This window comes from Heterocephalus glaber, unplaced genomic scaffold, assembly GCF_053883595.1.
Source record: "Heterocephalus glaber isolate CG9 unplaced genomic scaffold, H.glaber_assembly_v1.0 deba00001472, whole genome shotgun sequence".
Taxonomy (NCBI): domain Eukaryota; kingdom Metazoa; phylum Chordata; class Mammalia; order Rodentia; family Bathyergidae; genus Heterocephalus; species Heterocephalus glaber.
In genome coordinates this window covers 96,155,702-96,175,385 of record NW_028258315.1, presented here as the reverse complement: position 1 = coordinate 96,175,385, position 19,684 = coordinate 96,155,702, and the positions used below count along the sequence as shown (strand labels likewise).

Sequence of the window (19,684 nt, the reverse complement as noted above, 5' to 3'; positions counted from 1 at the left end):
CCAGCGTGGGCTTCTTGCTACTGGGCCGGTCTCCCAGAGGGGGACACTGAGATACAGAAAGGCTAAGTGGACTTGACTGAGGTTTACTGCTATTGATCGGCAGAATTGGGATCCATAATTTAGCATTCTAGATGGAGGCCCATTTTCTCCATCAAGCTGAATCGTAAAGAACCCCCAGTTTTCGGTCAGTGCCACCAGCAGGACAGGTTGTCTTAAGGGCCTTGAGGTGTGTGTGTGTGTGTGTGTGTGTGTGTGTGTGTGTGTAGGCGCGCGCGTGTGTGCATGCGTGTGTAGGTGTAGGGAGCTCTTTAATAACAGGCCATATTTTATCCAATTCTGCGAACACTGTGCTGGCCGCTGCATCTGGGAGAGCGAAGTGACTTCACAACTTCGCAGAGGGAATGAACAAAGGCAGGGGAAAAGGCAGAAGGGGGAGGCGCGGCGCGCGGATGGCTAGGTCTCACCCATTGCAACCCTGCAATCCGGTGAGCGGAGTTGAAGCCGCCACAGTGCAGACGGACCCGTGCTCCTCTTATTCACCCGCACAGAACCGAACCGCACCGCACCGCATGAACGGAACCGGCAATAATCCACGCGTCACGCACAGCACTCAAAACCGTCCAACGCTCACACCCTTGCTGCCGCCACTGCCTCCAACGACAGAACATGAAGTATTCCCAGCACACAGGGCGCACGAAAGATGCCTCTGACACTCCGTACTGGAATCTGGGGATTCCTTGAGGCCCAGGGAAAATCCGATGGGGCCCCTTCTCATCCACAGGCACCCCACCATCCGCAGGCACGGGGTCCATACCAGGGTGCTGCTCGTTTCTCCTAGTCACTGGCTGCTTCAATTAAATTACTATTAATTTCACCAGCCACGGTGCTGTGACTAATTACTTTAGCTCCTCTTGAAAGTAGTAAAAGAGGAAATCTGCATTTGGCTACCTCCTCCTGAACTACTGAGTTACAGCACCAGTAACAACCCCTGAGGACCTTGCCTCACAGCCAGGGCAATCGGGGGTCTGAAGCACCTCCACCAAAGGCGAGCAGCCGGGAGGACGTGCTGTATGCGCCACGCACCAACCCCCACCCTTCTTCCGCGTGGATCTTCTGGGCTGCCCTTCGGGCTACAGCAAAGCGATGGTTCAAAGTGTTGTCTTGTATTTCAGCATTTCAACTCTAGTCACTGCTAATTAACATTATCAAAACTATCGGTACTTTGTCCATTTTTATCGCAGTGCTTTCACATACATTATCTCATGTGACATTCGTGACTTGTCAGTCAGACATTAGTACTTCCATTTTATGGACAAAGGTACTGAGGGAAGAGGGACTAAAAGAGTGGGCAAGTCAGAATGTCAGCTTACATTTCCCTTGAAATCCTTAGCTACTGATTTCCCCATCACAGAGGCTCCAAGCCTCTGGGGAAGGTTCTGCAGTGGTAACCTCCTTCTCAGAGGGCCTTAGGGGAATGGCACGGGATGATGTATGTAGAGGGCCTGGCGGAAATCACCATGAACCTGATACATGAGAGGGGTTCACACCTCCCACCGACTGTTATTTTTATTCTTATTTAAATTCAAAGAGAAACAGACAACAAAAGGACTTCAGAGGACTTCAGATCTTATCTGCTGATCTATTACAATAAAATGAGGACATCATTCACCTGAGAAATTCAAAATATAGAGGAACTAGGATATGGTGGGCTGAATGCCATAAAAGAAAGCTGACTGGGCTATCAAGTTCAGATATGACCCTAAACACCGGCTTCCTTTCTAGAAGAATCTGGGAGTGGGCTCTGCCTCAGCGAGCTGCTTGTATTTCTGGAGCATCTGGTAGTAAATCCCGTAACTGGTTCAGTTAAAGACAAAAACCAACCAACGAACCTAGTGGCCTGGCTGCCACCTTTGGAGAAAGCATAAATATAGAAATAATTCACTGAACTCTCAATCAAATAGCATTCAAAAACACCAAGCTGCCAGAAAAATGGGATGAAGTTGCATAAAACCTCAGCAATGTGGATCCAAGTCTCCAGTACTGAATTGTCAAAGAGTCAGAATGGAGAATTATTTCAGACAAAAAAAGTTTAACTTCATTATATGTGGTACAAACCAATTACTAGTAATAAGTAGTATGATTTTAGGAGTGCCCTCTCACCAAACCCACTTATATGAATATGAACATACAAGAGACTTCTGTCAAAACCAAAGGACAGACAGCAACTGAATAGTACCTAAAATGGGTTAGCAGTGTCCAGTTTGTGTATTAAGAACTAATCCTTTTCCACTGCAATTTTATTCATGGTATCAATGCTTTCTTAAAATGCAAAGTGAGTTCTGACATACCTCAACTTTGGACCAACCCAAATTCCAAATAAGCAAGATCTAAATTATTTAGCTATACTTTTTTGGGGGTCAGTTTTTTGTTGTTTTGCTTTCTTATTGCTGGGGATTGAATTTACGGCCTTGCACATGCTAGGCTTCTGTTTACCACTGAGCTACATCCCTAGCCCCTTACTGTATCATTTTGACCTGTGGATTTGCACACATACACACAAGAAATCTTATCACTTAGTACCTCTTCTAAGAATATACGCGGTAAGAAAAACAGAATCTGCTGTACAAATATATCCAGGTAAATCAATGCATCGTATGTTTTACCCTTCCCATGAAACTCCAAACAGGGTGATTTGATGCTGATAATTTTTTCAAAAGACACCTGTACAGTTATAATAAAGAAATGATCCAAGCTCCAACCACAGTGCTTTCTATTTTGTCACATTTAGATGCTTACCTGTGGCAAGTTAAAAGGCCAGAAAAATGAAATATTCCTAGTGTGGAAGTTCTCCCAACAGACTGTCTCCTAATCCTTCACAAACCACAAGAGCTACACGAGAAAAAATTACAGCTGGCGAAACTGTTACAAGATCAAGGTGCTACAGTAAAAAAGAGGGAGGTAGAGAAAATCCGAAAAAGATTTTGACCAAACTGGAAATGCTGTGCAACTGGTCTCTCTTAAAATATAACCTATGTGGCATATGTGACATGTGCAGTGGAAGTCCGGATCGCACGGCCACTGGGCTTCACCTGAAATGGGCTAAGAAATGCAAGCTCTGGGCATCAGGTGAGTTCAGACAAACCATATGTGTTAGGGTGCTGTGACCTGGGAATGAACCCTAAGTATAAAATCAAAAGACAGGGCCGGGGTTTAGCTCAGTGGTTCTGCTGCCTGCCTTGCAAGTGCAAGGACCCGAGTTTGATCCCCGGTACCAAAAAAACCAAAAAAAACAAATCAAAAGACAGCACGAACTTGAATGGGCATTTCTATGGAGCAGTACTGGGAGGGCAGGTAGCAAGATGCATACAGTTAAAGGAGGCACATAATTCTGGCCATCAATGAGGCCAGATAGTGAAAAAGATTTTAAGAGTCAATTACAAAGTCCTCAAATAAGCCAGAGTAACAGATTTAAAATCCCGCCCTGGGAAAATCCTTTCATAACACTATGGAAACAGGTGAGCTGTGATTTGCAGAGGCAGATTCTTCTACAGCATCCACAAGGGAGTTTCATTTGATCTTCTTGAGTTTTTCAAACTATCCCTTACTGATTTTGAATTCAAAGGTGTCTGCACGTCCTCTCACCTATGTATACTTGTTTCCATCTGGGGGAACATTCTATCAAATTGGTGCTTGTTCCAAAACTCAGTGCAGTGCCTGGGAATAAATACCCCCATGGGCTCTGTACATTCAAAACAGTGCAACTAAACTAAGACAGTTAGAAATACACAAGTTAAAATATTCTGGCATATAAATTTTGGTTATGATCTCAGGTCTTGCTTAGCCAGGACTCCTAGACTTCTTAGGCTTAGGATTGTTAGTTATTCCTAAATCCAATTGCCCCACAGCATATGCTATATAGCCCTCACTGGGCCCCTCGGAGAGAAAGACATTATCAAGCCCTGAGCTGATGACCAGAAACCAGTTTCTCCACAGCAGCCAGTACTGCGCTTTCAGATCTGGTCATTCATGGGTTTTTGTTTTGGCGGGGGCACATGCTCTGCCGTGCACTGCGGGGTACTTAGCAGCAGCTTGATCTCTATCCCCTAGATTCCAGGAGTACCTGTACCCCAGCTTCACAGCCAAAAGTGTCTCCAACATGACCGCATGGCCCCTGGAACCTATGCCCCTTTCACTGGCACTATCCTTATCTAACCAGGCCACTCATTCAATACTTTCTATAAAATGGAGGAAGCTAAAGAACAAAGCTGTCATCAAGTAAAATAATTATATGTACAGACCACAAGAAAATTTAGGACCCCAGGTCTTAACTAAGGACAAAAAAATAAGAACATAACTCGAACAAGAAAATAAATTATCAAGAATCTGCAAAATTGAGAAGCTTTACAGCACTTATAAAAACATGATAATAATGACCCAATGATATATCATTCTTCCTCTACCCTTTTCAAATGACAACTCAACTTCCCAATTCAGTTCTCTATGAAAAGCACAGGTCCTCCTGGGGATATAATGTTGCTGTTGTAATATTGGGTCCAAATTTACTGGTCTGTGTAATCTTGAGTAAAATCTATACTTAGAGGACTCACTTTCTGTATCAGTAAAATGTAAGTAATAATAACTTGAAGGGTCTCAGTGAAGTCTAAATAAGATACTATCCAGCAAGCACTTTGTCATTAGGATTTTACAGAACTGGGCCTTCAGCAAACACTGGTTTACCAACACTGTTTGTACTCTACTTAGAAGCATCTTTTCAACTGATTTATCTGTGGGGGGGGGGGGGGATGGGGTGAGACAGTTGCCACTGGGCTCCAAACCTGACATGTAACGTGCTGCATGTGTGGCATTCCCCCAAAAGATCCAAGCAGCGAAAGCATTCTGCAAGATGCCACATCCAGGAAAAACAAAGCCTGGGTCAGGACTCCCAAAACTCAAAAATTTGGCTTGGTAGAATGTGCAGACCGGAAGGACCATGGCCACCTACTTAACCTTTCAGAGAGGCAGGCCCCTGTAGATTTCAGGGATCACGACAGAGTGCGTAAGAATTTCTCTAAGTCCATGAGAGTCAGATTCTATGACATGGATTAGAACTAATGGCTAAAACAATTTTAAACTATCAGTCAATGGTGTATAAAAACAAAATACTCAGTAACTGTCCTTGAAATGCTAAGATTTAATTAAAATAGATTTCCACATGGTCACATTCAAAGAACTATGAGTCTCTTAACTATGTAATGCTTCACTAACAATTAAATAGTCCTCTGTAACGTCCACTAAGAAGAAATTTGAAATACAGGCCATTTGCAGACAAGAGCTGTTCCAAAAACATCCAATAGACTATAAATTCAGGGTTCTATATCCACACATCTATTGCAAAATTGCATCTGAATATTAAGAATGAGTCTGGCCTTCACTTAATGGTAAGTTCTATGAAATCAATTAGCTGTTAAAATAGTTTAATTGGAACATATATATTTTAATTTGTGTGTGTGTATAAAAAAGTATTCTTAACCCAAAACATTCTGAAATTGCACTTCTAGGTAATGTAGTGAAAGAATTGAACTCATAACTAGATAAAATCAAGAATGTGGAAAATGTGAGAAAGATGATGTTCAAACAGCAGCAACTGGAAAGGAATAAATTATTATCATATTAGTTTATTCTACCTGCAAAAGCAGTCTAAGAAGGAAGTTTTAAGTGATCTGCCATCTTCTTTCACACAAACTGACATGGTGTCAGACTGAAAGATAGTTGCGGTGGGGTTTTTGTTTCTTGGGCGGTGGCAGTTTGGCAAATGAGTGAAATGACTACCTTGTCCTCATTCTCATCACGCTGCCCACTCCTTCCGCTTCCCCTCCCTCCCCTCCCTCTGAGCGAAGGCCCCTGTGTCACGCTGCCATCCAGACTAATGGGAAAAAAATTAGAGCCGTCTATAGGAACAATTAAAAACTTATTCTTTATTAAAAAAAAAGAAAGAAAAAGACTCCTTGGGGATGGTTTAGAAAATAAAAAGATCACTTTAGGTCACCATGAATTAAAGGAGGGATGATTTATACTTTGGTATGGATGTCTTGCTTTGTAAGAGTGTAGAAGACGGGAGAAAAATGGAGAGAGTCCAAATCTAAAATTTGCAGCTAGGAACTTCACATTCCCAAAATGAAATATTTATCATTTTGAAATTATACACAAGACATAATTTCTGTTCTTCTGCTATTTTATCCACCTGTTCTCTTCCATCTCCGCCCATCACTCAATGACAAGACAACGACCACTGTGAAGAAATAATTCAAAGGCCACCCCTTTTCAAAACACACACTTCCCAATTCTGAGGATAACTGCAATTTTAACGGAGCATGGAACAGAGAAGGTGCTTAATAAATATTGCAGAATGAACAAATGAGTTGGTAAATGAGTGCATGAATGAATAAAGAAGGGAGAAATTCTTACATCTTGTTCACTTAAGAGAATCGAAAAGACAAAAAGGGAAATTGGAAGGAAAATATAGAGTAAGGAACAGCAAGAACAAGAAAAAGCAAATCTGTATTATCTCCCTATAGATGCACTAACATAGAAAGAGACTAAGAGCAACTATCACAGAGAGACCACAGCGAAGAGGCATGCAACAAAGAGGCAGAAAGAAGGCAGAAAGAAAACTGGCAAAATAATCCAAAATATCTTCTTTACCTACCATCCTACTGCGATAAAAGCATTTTGGCAGGGAACTTTATGAAGACATTCTCAGAAACAGATATATCCAGACAGTCCTGGCATGAAAATACTCCTTTTGGGCCTCTGAATGCATTATTATAAAGACTTTTAAAGTCCTGTCGCTTTCTCACAGCTGCAGACACAAATATGGAGACACATCCCTCTAACAACAGGTTAGACCCGTGGAGCCCAGGTCACAGGTACCATCCTCAGAAGATCACGGGGTGACACGGTGCACATTCAGTGGCCCTGACCATCTCAAGCATCTCATATATGCTGCTTCCAATATAACCACTGTCTCTTTTGGGCTGAAGCATACACAGTCAGCTAGAGCCTGCTCTTCTGAAAATGAAGTCATTAATGGTGTGGCGGGATCGGAGAGGTCTCCTTTGACTCCATCCTATTGATAGCTACTTTCTAAAACAGTTAGGGCAAGGAATTGGTATCAGGTCAGGGAAAGGTGGGTGAGATGCATACAAAGAGAAGAAGAACAAGATCTGGGGCACCAAAGAGTTTATATTCTAGTATTCTCGGGCTCTACAACTCACAGTACCTGTTTCTAACACCCCTGAGGTGACTGGCTATCAGGAGATCCTGTTCCAACCAAGACTAAAGCACTTAAATATGTTTCCATTCAGATGAGTTAAGTGTCTGTACAGCCCGGTCATAGTGTTGGCCATCTGTGAGAGACGCATGGTAGATCTGGCACAGTAGAGATGACTTCACAGCATGAGGCACAAGAAAGCAAGTAAAACCAAAGCTTTAGTGCATGATGGGATGTTAAGGTCACGGGGTCAAAGGAAGGACAAATCACACCTACCTCTGGAGGGAGAGCAGGGGATGCCAGTGTGGAAGGTGAAATCCAGGGGAGAGGAGAGACAGGCTTCCTGGCCAGCCCTGGATGGATGAGTCATCGAGAACTCCTCCTGCCTGCTCTATGTCTATAAATAATCCCAGGTGCTGCCGTTTCATTTAATTACTAAGCCTCTCCAGATGGAGAAAAATAATTAAGCAGTTTGTAGCACTGACATGATAGAAAGAATGGGTTAGCAACCTGTGAGGCATCCGAGCCCCTAAGTTTCCTTTCAACTACAAAATAAAGGCAGAGGCGAAAAGGTGCAAATGACTACAGTCAAGTTCTGGGTAGAATTTAAACACAAAAGAAAAAATGCAGGGACCCAGCTGAACTCAACTCTCCCAAAAGAAGCAGAACTGCTCACAAGAAATGAAGAAATCTCAAAAGTTGCTTTAGACAGTTGTGAAAAAGAAAATAACTGTGGGAAAGATAACCTATAAACAAACCAGGTGCGATCTAATTGCAGAAGTACCTCAGTTCACGAATCTTTTGTTTGCAAACAATGTGGTTTGCAAACAGAAGCATTTGGCAAAATTTTGCCTTTGTTTGCAAACTCTACATGGGGCGATGAACATGATCCTGGCCATCTTTCCCCCACGAACACGAACATGACTGTCTTTTCCAAAATCGTGGGACAAATTAAGTTTGTGAACCGAACTTAATGTGCTTATACTGATGGGCCTCTAAATACAGACAGGATAATTTTATATCTTGGTGTTTGAAGCAAAGATTCACAAGGAATACAGGCAAAAAAGGAAGCCGGAGAGAAAGTCACATGAGAAAAGTCTCCAAATGTAGATGCTCTTAAAAGAATCATGCATTTAACATCCCAACTTCCATAGGATCTGTGAAATATACACGAAATTTTAGGCATCTGGGAAAATGGCAACAGGATAATGACATGAACTAGACCTCCTCCTGAATTATAAATTCAACGATAATTATGTGCCTCAGGAAAAGAGTTCATCAAACTTATAGAATGGGGATACCAAAATTTACAGGCAGTAGATTGAAATCATTAGGGTGGCTGTACGGTAAGAAAGCATTTTGGTCCTGGTGGGAAAATGGAGGGAAGGATTATATGAACAATGGTAAGAAACATGGAAAGCAAGAAAAAACCAAAATTAGAACCCAATTCAGAGGGTGGCAACTGAAAATTCTTGGTCTAAAACATATAGGTGTACTTCAAAACAAGGTCATTCTGAGTACGGATACTCTCTTCTTTACAAACTTAAACTGGAGGAATTAAATCATTCTGTGAATTATATTTTAAAGCTAAATATTCTTCCACAAATTGTCTAATTATTCCAGTGATTCTATTTAATGTAAACTTGAGTTTTAATATTTATTTGTTTATTCAAATAACCCATGTGAAATATTAGAATCAGAACATTTTTTAAAAGCACTTTGGTGACTCTCAGTATTTTATATTTTCACAAGCATTCAAATCAGGTTAATAGTGGAAGTTCTACTTTAAATACAAAATAATTATTTTAATTGTATACTCACATTAACAAAACAAGCATTTATTCTCTTGAACAGTTTAAGAACAAATTCCTGTATCCTTTGTAAACTGCTCATTTCAAATTTCTTTATGTAAAATCCTTTAAAATAAACTTTATTTATTTATTTTTTATTTTGTTGGTACTGGGGACCGAACTCGAGACCTTGAGCTTGTGACACAGGCGCCCGAACCACTGAGCTAAATCCCCGGCTAACCTGTATTTTTAAAATAAACCTATGTTCCCTATCCTTACAGAGAGCTGCTAGCTCAAAAGTAACTTGGGTGACTAGAAAATGGGAACCCTCCTTCCGGACAATTGCTTCCGTGTGCTGTGAAACTGTGGCAGCAATTCCACTTACCGGGGGCCATGAGGAAACAGCACCTACAGGTCGCTGGCCAAGGAGTGACCAGCAAGTGTGGCTGCCATGATTCTATCTCTACACTTGAAGGTGCTCATGCTGCGTGCTCAGGGAAGAATGTGCCTGCCACCTTCCATCGATGACAAGATCCTCGGCTCTGTCACCCAAAGAGGTGCGCTACCATCAAAGTCACTGAGGTCCATGCCAGAGGTCATGATCTTAAGACCACGCTGGCATGAACAGATGGGAAAATGGGAAAACTGCCTCACAAGGGAAGGCGCAGCCCTTTCAGAGGACGTAGCCAAACACTGCTAGACCTTGATGAAGACCTACGATATAAAACCCCCCATATTTAACTGAAAAAAATGTAAACAACTGTACACGTTCAACGGATCATGCCGATGAGCCACAATGGAGCCACGCACAGGCAACCTCAAGTCTAGGCCAAGAAAGATTCCTTGTCAACCACCTGCCCGCTAAGTTTATACCTAGTGTAGTGTTGTGGTAACACTAGGAACTTCATCATATCTAGTTACAGCACAGGCAGAGCGCGCAGCAACAGTACCCAAAGCAAGAGACACACTCTGAGGCAAGCTACCGATGCCCAGGAATAATGAAAGAAATGAAAGTGTAAGGAAATCATTACTGATTATGGAGTAAGTCTACATCAAGATTACCAAAATCTACGTGAAAGGTGGCCTTGCCTGGAATGTGCTTGTCCGTCAGTGGTCTTTTGCACCCTGGGTGATGAACACTAAGTCAGAGTGCAGCCTCTTTCTAAGTGGAGTTTATCTGTTCACCTCTTTTCAGCCATTATCACATGGGATTGTGACAGTGCAGTGCCAGGAGGCAGGGAGACAGTTCCATTTATTATATTTCCTGTAGTGACTAGTACCGCTCCTGGAACAGAGCCAAAACGTTGAGAGGCCATGCTTAAATTCAGAGAGCGATCTCAAGATTTCTCTATTCTGGAGAGAAATACCGAACTCTCAAATTTATCATCCTCAAAGAAAGATTCAAGATACAAAGATCTCAAAATCCGGGATCTAAGTAGATTGCCAAATTAAAATAAAAATAATACTTTTTTATTTCACTTGCATGACACAGTGTGAACTCAAATGTATAAACACACATGTGGACTGACAGAAAACAGGAAACAGCTCAATCCAGCTCCTGTGTAAATAATGTTCTTTTTTTTTTTTATGATCTGCCCTCTGTTTTGTTTCTATAAGATAGCAAGCCAAAATTTAAGAAAAAGACCAAACAAAATGAAAAAAGAGTAAATTTTTTCATATGTGAACTAGTATTTATGTCCTAGAAATAATTTACAATTCAAAACCTTGATTCCACAGTGAAGTATTTTGTTGGTTTGCCTGCACAAGATGCTAATTGGTCTTATTTTTAACAAGAGTGTATAGAGCTGGAAAAATTGAAACTGTTTGCTTAGAGCATGCCATAAACTTCGTCCAATACTCATAAAAATATTCAGAAAACTCATTTTCCTATAAGAAAGTTACCCTATATAGCAGGACAAGATTGTTCTGAGCAGCAGAGGAAATGACAGAGAAGGTGGAAAGTAGAGGCCCAGCTACATAAAAACCACCTGCAAGAGGGCAGCGGCAGGTAACAAGGGATTAGCCAGGCAAGAGGACACTGGTTCCAGGGAGTGTAGGTGGTGCCACTGCTGCCAAAGGCAAATCAATTTAGAAGCAGAAGAGGTCCAAACCGAATTTAACCAATCGTCCAACAAGGCAACGCCAGAGTATGCTTTTGATCATGAAAAGAAGATACATATATAAGAGGTCTCCACACCAGAGAAATGGGTAGACAGAGATACACTGGTATGTGATATTTCCTAAGTGCCTCTGTGTACCAGGCATCCCACCTGGGACTCATGTAATCAATTATACAAGCTTCAGGATGAACTAGTTGATTTTCCCACTTCATAAACAGAAAAACTGAGGCTGGAAAGTTTAAGTACCTTGTCATAGCTGTCGGACAGACAAGGGGGGATTCAAAAGCAGATATTTTTTACTCCAGGGATTAAGCTTTTAATAACACTTTGCTCTACTGCGGTTCATGAAAGTAATCAGGGGAAAGAGATGGACTGAAGAATAATGAAGAGCTCACTCCAGTATACCACATAAACACAATCTCCAAAATATCTGACTATGACCCACAGTTAGTAATGCACCTTATATCATGACCACTACACAGCCTGTATGCATCACTGTGCATAAACAATGAAAACATTCTTTAGAATTTACCCTTTCTACGTGTGATAAACATTGATACTTCTCTAATTGGTTTTTTTAGTTTATGTTATTCTATTTCATTATTTTAAAAATGTTGGTCAGGACTAATTGAATTATTTCATGCTCACTAGCAGAACAGAACCCCATGACTGAAAACTGGTTCCATGACAGAAGGTTTCTGACACCAGGGATAATATTGGGCTTTGCACACTGACACCTATGATCTCCTGCTGGAGTCTTTATCCAAGAAAAGAAAGGAGAGAGAGGTAGTAAAGGGGGAGAGATAAGGGATACAGATCTGTCAATCACAGGTCACACACTTCCAAGGGCAGTGAAATTAACATGCTCCGGGGCAGAATACTGCCATCCCAGTGATGAAGAAGCTAGCTGGAAAAGGCAGATGGGGAAGGCTATGATGTCTGTAATTAATGTTCCTTTTCAACACTGACTCTCTGGTTAAATGAATACATGTGTGTAGCTTTTTGGCAAATTTTAAGGCTAAAAGGCAAATCACATACCTAGTACTCAATTTACCTTCCACATAAAAAAAAGATCAGGTCCCCTACTGACCATGTGGTCAAGTCAATCACTGATCAACACTACTGTATATTGATTTTTTTTTTTTTTTTTTGTTACCAGGGATTGAACCTAGGACCTTGTGCTTGCAAGGCAGGTGCAGTGCCACTGAGCTAAATCCCCGGCCATTGTATTTTGATTTGACTTATTAAAGAGCATGGACAGCATTATCTATGGGAGCATGCAAGGTTTTGCTTCTATATGCAGAATCAACACATAAACTCTGAGCATTAATCAATTGAAGGACATTAAAAGAGAAAGCAAGGGTAGGAATTCATAAATACACTACCTTCGAAAGAGTGGCAACAAAAACTTTAGTTACCATGGAATTTCTGAGATGGGAAAAAAGGGGTCTCTTCAGAGAAGTGACTGATGTTATTTATTAATCTAGTAGCAAGTGATGTCAAATTTTAAAGTTGCCTGAAAGAAAATCTCGTTTTTTTACATCAGCCTCTTAATATGCTGAAGGAACCTGTTCAAAAACGCTTCAGCAGCGAAGTAACTTAGATGATAAATGTGTTCTTCAATCTGTGCACCAGTCAAGTAGCAATAAAACCAGAATAATTCATGCAAAAATTTTCATTATGTTTCTAAACATACTTATTTACATTTTAAATCACACATTAGACAATATGAAATATCTTTCATTTAGACAGGTGTGAACTAGAAAACAGATGCATTCATTAAACATGGAACAATTCGGCGAATTAAAAAAATACTCAGAAAACTCTCTGGTTGAAGAACTTCAGCCACTGTTAACTTACTTGAAAAAATATGGCCATGGCTCCAATTATTCTGTTCTCAGAAATTGCAGTTTGAAAGCTGTCAAAGTCATCTGGATTGTAAAAGAAAATCTGCATCTGTAAAATAACAATTGAAAAATGTATTAGGTAATTTTCAACCTATACAAAAGTAGAAAATAGTATAATACACCCATATTCCCTCACTTACTAAAATCTTGCCATTTCCTCATCTCTCTATACTTTTGCTTTGCTGAAGTATTTTAGAGCAGACCCCAGACAACATGTCATTTTCCTCCTGTACTTCAGAATGTACTTCACATCTTCCTCCGTAACAAAAAAACATTCCTGCCACCCTACAATAAATAACACAAGTACTTCCTTATTACTTACTACCCAGGGCCCAGTGAAAGTTTCCTATTAAGAAGCAAGATTTTAATGGCATTAAACAACTTGAAGCACAAAGCTAAGCTTGTGGGATCCAGTACCCATGTTAAAATGGTAAATGGGCAAAACAACCTGCATGCAAATGATGAGAATTTGAAGGAGCGTATCAGTAGCTTTGTCCAAAGGGCATATTTCAGTAAATTCACCAAGAAATGTAATGGTAATGATACTAATAACACTTTACATTTTACAGCTTGCAAAGAGCCACACTATACATTCTTTCACTTAACGCTTTTGCTAAGTCCTGTGAAGATAGCACAGGGGTTATTATGCTCAGCTAGAGGTGAGGAAGCAGTGCACTGGGAACATGATGTTAAATTGCCTAAGATTGAACATCAGAGAGTCCAAATTCCAGGTGCTCTGATCTCAACCTTAAACACCTCCTCTTACATTAGACTGGCTTGAGTTTCTTATTCAACAATCAAAACACAGGCATCCTCTGTTCTGTTCCACTGAGCCACATGTCTCTTTTGGTTCCAGTACCATGCCGCTTTTATTACTCTTGCTGTGTAATAGAGCTTGAGGTCAGGTACTGTGATGTCTCCTGCTTTGCTCCTGTTGCCCAGAACTGCTTTTCCTATTCTGGGTCTCTTCGGGTTCCATGTTAATTTTAGGATTGTTTTTCTCTCTGTCTGTGAAGTATTCTGTTGGTATTCCCATTGGGACTGCATTAAGTCTGGTAACAGCTTTGGCAGTATGGCCATTTTGACAATATTGAAGGGGACATCTTTCCATTTTCTGACGTCCTCTTCAATCTCCTTTTTCAGAATACTGTAGTTTTCTTTGTAGAGCTCAGTCTTTTACTTCCTTGGTTAGGCTAATACCTAGGTATTTCATTTTTCTTTTTTTTTTCTTTAATTTCATTTCTCTTGAAGCTACCATGAATGGTATTTTCATAACTTCCATCTTGTTTAGTTCATTACTGGTGTATACAAACCTCAATGAATGTAAATATTATGTCATAAATATGAGATAAGATTGACAAGGTCAACAAGAATGAAAACGGAGAAAGGAAATTTGGAAGAGGAAGGAGGGAAGTGGAAGGGTATTTAAAGAAAAGCAAGCTGTATGAGGTACGTGACCCCAAGATGACTGTAAACTGCATGTATTGCAAATATGTACTAATAAAAATAAATAATCCCCCCCAAAACATGGTACATTCAACCTAAAATCACTATATGATTTGAATGGGTGAACACAATGCCTTGATATTTTAAACGATTCAGAAAACAGCACCAAACCCCAGAGCACCCCTGTGAGCCACCTACAGGGAAGACCACAGATCTGGGCTCCTGATGCAGTTTCCAGCCTAACCTGGCCGCGAGGCCTCAGGCAAGCTATTTTCTGCGCATCAGAAGCCAAGCTTTTCCACCAAGTGGAGGCTGTGAGGAGCAAACACATCAGCACAGTGCACCGCACATACTAAGCCCCTCTGTGGGCCTCACACTGCCACTGTCACCACGCCATGCTGAGGCTAACTCAGGCAGACTTCTTAACACTTCTACCAAGAAGAGGTTCCACTGAGTCTCGCAGAATGACCCCCAGAATCAGATTTCCTCCATCATCGGTCCTCCTTCATTTCCCCACTTCCCAAATGACATCATGGGAGTTTCTGTAACACTGAACCACCACCTCCCTGGGGGCAGTTGAAGGTTTGACACTGAACAATAAACTCCCAGAAGGCAAAGAGGAGTGGGTGACAAGAGGACCAGGTGAAGTCGGTAAGCAGAGGTCAAGGGTAACCAGTCCTCATGACTGACTCAGAAACAAATATGTGAGGAGCGCAGCTGCATTTCTTTCCTAGAGCGTAATTCAGGTAGCCAAAGTCAGGTCACTCCTGGGGAAATTCAGGCATCTAAGTGGAGGGGGAAGGACAGCGAGGTTCTTTTGAAGGATTTTATTACTGAAAGCAATTTTGCAAGACTCTGAATTCCCACTGATTCTGGCATTTTCTAAAAAATGTGTTGCCTTTAGGTTTGGGCAGTTTTAGACATCATGCATTTACACTGAGAAAACGGCATTCCGTGAGAGGTAGATTAAAACAGTTTAATACAGGGCAAACTGCTTTGAGTACAATGCTACTAACCCAGGAAAGAAACTCCACACAAGTATATTCAGAAAATTACACTTCGCTTTCCCTTTAAAACCCAGGTCTGCAAATTAAGTAGGTTCACAAAAGGCTTTGATACCTCAGCCCATGCGCAGGGGTGGCACTGTGTAATGCATCACCTGAATGGTGTGTGATACAAAATACTTTAAGACCTCTTCAAGGGCATTTTCATTTACAACTAGGTAAGGAAATGCATTTTTAGAAAAATTGTTGGCGTCAAGGCTCCACCCGCCTGGATAATAATACATCTCACAGAGGGAACAGTAATACAAGTCGGAAATATCAGTTTTCCTTGCTATTTCTCTCTAGTTGTGGTCTACTGGATTATGATAACATCTGAAGCTATCTCAAACACAAAAGTAATCAGATGAGGTTCTGCGGAGTGGAATGAACTCTAGCATCTTCTGCTACTGATGAGACACATGTGGACCCAGGCTGGAAACCTATTTTGAAAAGACGTTATTGGCAGGGGTTAGGAGAAGCTACCAAGGACCTCGAGTAGGCATCTACTGTCTGTATTTATTCTCAAAAGCCATCCCCTGGGCCCTTCCTTCAGCATTCCTAAAGCGTGCTTTCTAGTAACGAGGATCTGCTTGCTACATAACCACCCTCTGCTAGAGAAACTTGGTGCAAATGAGGAGGAACGATCTGGAAAACCCCACAGCAAAGAGATCCATCAAGTGTTCTATATATCCTTTACCCGGTCTCACCTATTATCGACACTCTGTCTCATTTGCCCTTTTACACTCCCATGTGTCCAAGTCCACATGCACACATACCGCAAGATTTCTATGTGCCCCAATGGTCGAGAGCAAGCGGGAGAGAATATGTCCTTTTAACATGCCACACTCAAGTGTAATTTCTAAGGTAAGGACATTCTTCTTGTAATGATCATGTAATTACTAAAATTAGCAGATTTCACATTGATGCAATAAATACTACTGCCTAACTCACAGGCCATTGTGACATTCTGGCAGGTGCCCAAATAAGTCCATTACAGATCATGGTTTGGTTCTGGGTCTCGGACACAATCGACACAATGTCACCGGGAACGGCACCTGCGCCTTTGTGTCTTTCTGCTGCTGTATGTGAGGTGCAGAGGACAGATGTGAGAGGAACTGACTCTCACAACTGGATTCAGGCGGTACAACTAGGGCAGGCCAGGCCAGTGGGCCCACGCTGTCTACTCAGTGAGTGCTTCCAGGATTGTGCCAAGGTTAAAGGTGTTCACCCTGAGCGCCTAGTTCAGTTTGCAAGGAGATATTCTGAATCATGCGCTCCTAACCGAACGTCACCACTGGTTCTTACACCTACTGGTGACTTTCTAGCCCCTCTGGTTCTTCTATGTTCATCAGTGACATTCTCATATAGGAATAACTTCCCATTTGCCACAGTGTATTTCTGTATTCCTTATTTGTATCTATTCAAACTTATCTATACTGTTTTGTTATCTTATTCCATCCCTTATTATATTCATTACTAATGTCGTTTATTTGGATGAGCCAACTGTTCCAGATTGGCTAGCAGGACAGCCTTCAAAAGGATTCCTCTGTCACTCTGCCATGTTCCCACTGTGTTTTATTTCTAAGCACTTCCGTTCTAACGACACAAATGCGTTGGGCTCCACTTCTATGTTTCCTACCCCAGCCCCATTTTCTGAATGAATTCTGGTTCTTTTTGTGGGAAATGTTATTTAAAGACCCAATAACTTTAACTCAATAGTTTCCAAATATATTTGAGAAAAGAATATTTTGGTTCATCAAGAATAGTGCAAAACTTAAGCACTGGTGAGACCTTCCCACCCAGGAACCTCCCTGCTGCAGGGAGCCGCTTCGAATTTCTGGAAACACTGTCCCTCCGTGATGCAGCAGTGCGAGCACAGGTCTCCTGACCACAGGGCCCAGTGACACGAAGTGCGGCCCGTAGGCCACTGACAGTGCAGCACGGCAGGCCACGATCCCGGCCTGAGGACTTCGGAGTCCTGAGTGAGAACCTCGGGCTGGGAAGGATCGGTCCCCACCCTGTGGCTCGCCTGGATCAGGAAATCCTCCGAGCGTTTCTCTAGCCCAATCAAGTTGAGAGAAACCTAGAGTGTCACAGGGCATGACCCGACATTGGGGAAACATTTCTCAGAAAAGGGAGTCACACCCCAGCCCGATCCGCGGACCCGGAAGCACGTGCCGAGCGTGAATGTGGGAATGCCACAGGAATGCCACAGCTCCCGAGTCACGGGGAGGGGCACCGCGCACAGCAGTGAGGCCAGTGGCACTTTGCCGTCCTAGGACAGTAGTGGGAGAGGTGCAGTCACTGTCTGGTTACCCTCTCTTCTCTCTCGCACAGTGCAATTTTTCCCTTATACTTAAAAAGACTCTATTTGCCATTTGATTTCACACACACACCCTGGTTTCCAATTTGTATCACTGTTCATGTTAGGCTCAACGAATAGAAAGCAACTAACCTGATAATCAGAGCTTTCTATATTGTTATTGTTATTTTTCAAACACTTAGTGAGGGCCTACTGGATGCCAGATACTGTACTACCGTGCATCAACACCCGGTGAAGTAAGGCAGCATACTGTGATTCTCATTTTATAGGCCAGGAAACCAAGGGTTTCCAAAATTTACACAGTTGTTAAGGAAGGAAAGTGAGGGTTGGGACAGGAAAGCTCCTCTCTCTCAGAGTTCAAGGCCTTAATCACTGTGCTTCCTTCCAACTGGCAACAAGATTTACTTAGCGCTCATTTTGGCTGAGGCGCCATGACTGATGAAGACACAGCATGCTGGGAAGCCCAGAGTATCACTAATGAGATGAGGTTAACTTTTTCTCTGAGTGCTAAATCTAAGTACGTGTATTACAAAGAAGCACGAAACATCTAAGGGATCATGGTCAAGCAGATACACATAAAATTAATACCAAATGAATACAGGCAATAGATGAGAGGGGCACTTTCTTGAAGGTGAACTTCAAATTCTCTCATGTTAGGGTTGTGTACCTCAGTCAGTGCTCAGGTTGTTGTGATAACAGGCAAAGAAGAGATGATCCTGGTGTCACACTGGAAAATCCAAAAGCCTCTGCAGATTTAAAAAGCTCTACATTTTTATTTCCTCTTGGACACGTCTAGCTCTCCCACATATACCCCATATAGGGCCTAAGATACCAATCAAGATGAATGAAGTAAGGAGCCAGCACAAGTCAGAGGAAAGGCAAGCACTGAGTGATCCCAGCAGCATTTGCAGGGTACTGGTGTGAAGTTTTAATATGAGGAAGAAGACACAGGCAGATGCTGCAGGAAAGAATGCTTGGAGATGGAGGAGACGCACGCAGGGTGATGAAAAAGCAACAGAAGAATTAAAAATCACATAAGAGGTGCAGACAACAGCACCGAAGGGGTGAAATGCATTTATCGAATCATGCAAGCATACTTGCGTTAACCTGCACCAGGCCACCTGGAAGGTGCTGGCTTCCAACAATGCACACACAGTTGCCTGGGAATAAAAATGTGTAGTGCAGGCAAAGCAAATATCCAAACATGGCTAATGACATGCAAGTCCCACTTTTTGGAGGAGGTCAGAATTGAGACTTTACAAAGTAAATTCTTAATCCAATGTGATTTTTTCAATTATGCTGTACCTGAATTGTTATTAAGCTAGACTGCATGCAGGCATCACACTACAATCAATCTATCAGACAGGAAAATCTATGCAGGCATGCAGGAGCCTGCCCAATTCAAGAGTGTATGTCCCACCGCAAACACCATTTATTCCTGGGACAAATGAAGTAACCAGGGGCGCTGAGGGGCCTGAAGGGAGGACAGTCATGTGATGAGGCCATAAAAGCCCTCATGAAGTCCCGCTGTCCCCTGGAATAAATAAAACCAGTGGCAAGGAGGAATCAGGACAATATAAGAACAAAGGAATTTAAATCGCTAGACTAAATGCTTGGGAAGATACGAAAAAAGTGCAAAACCACTGTGAAATAGCTAAGTGGCCAGAGTATGGTTCTGCTAAACACAAATTACATGTATTACTTTCTCTTTAATCTACATGAAATTCAAACCATTTCCTAACTGACTGGCCTGAAATTTTAATGCTCAAACAAAAGAAAATCGAT

At 41.9% G+C, this 19,684-nt stretch overlaps 1 protein-coding gene across 9 annotated transcripts in view; it reads right to left on the bottom strand.

The window, feature by feature from the left end:
* Window positions 1–19,684, bottom strand: part of Ptprg (protein tyrosine phosphatase receptor type G) — a 674,743-nt gene that overhangs the window by 193,355 nt on the left and 461,704 nt on the right. For all 9 annotated transcript variants that reach the window (XM_087181616.1, XM_087181619.1, XM_087181612.1 and 6 more), the window contains one exon: window positions 13,041–13,136. In XM_087181616.1, coding sequence (XP_087037742.1) covers window positions 13,041–13,136 — 96 coding nt within the window. The remainder of the gene's footprint in view (window positions 1–13,040; window positions 13,137–19,684) is intronic.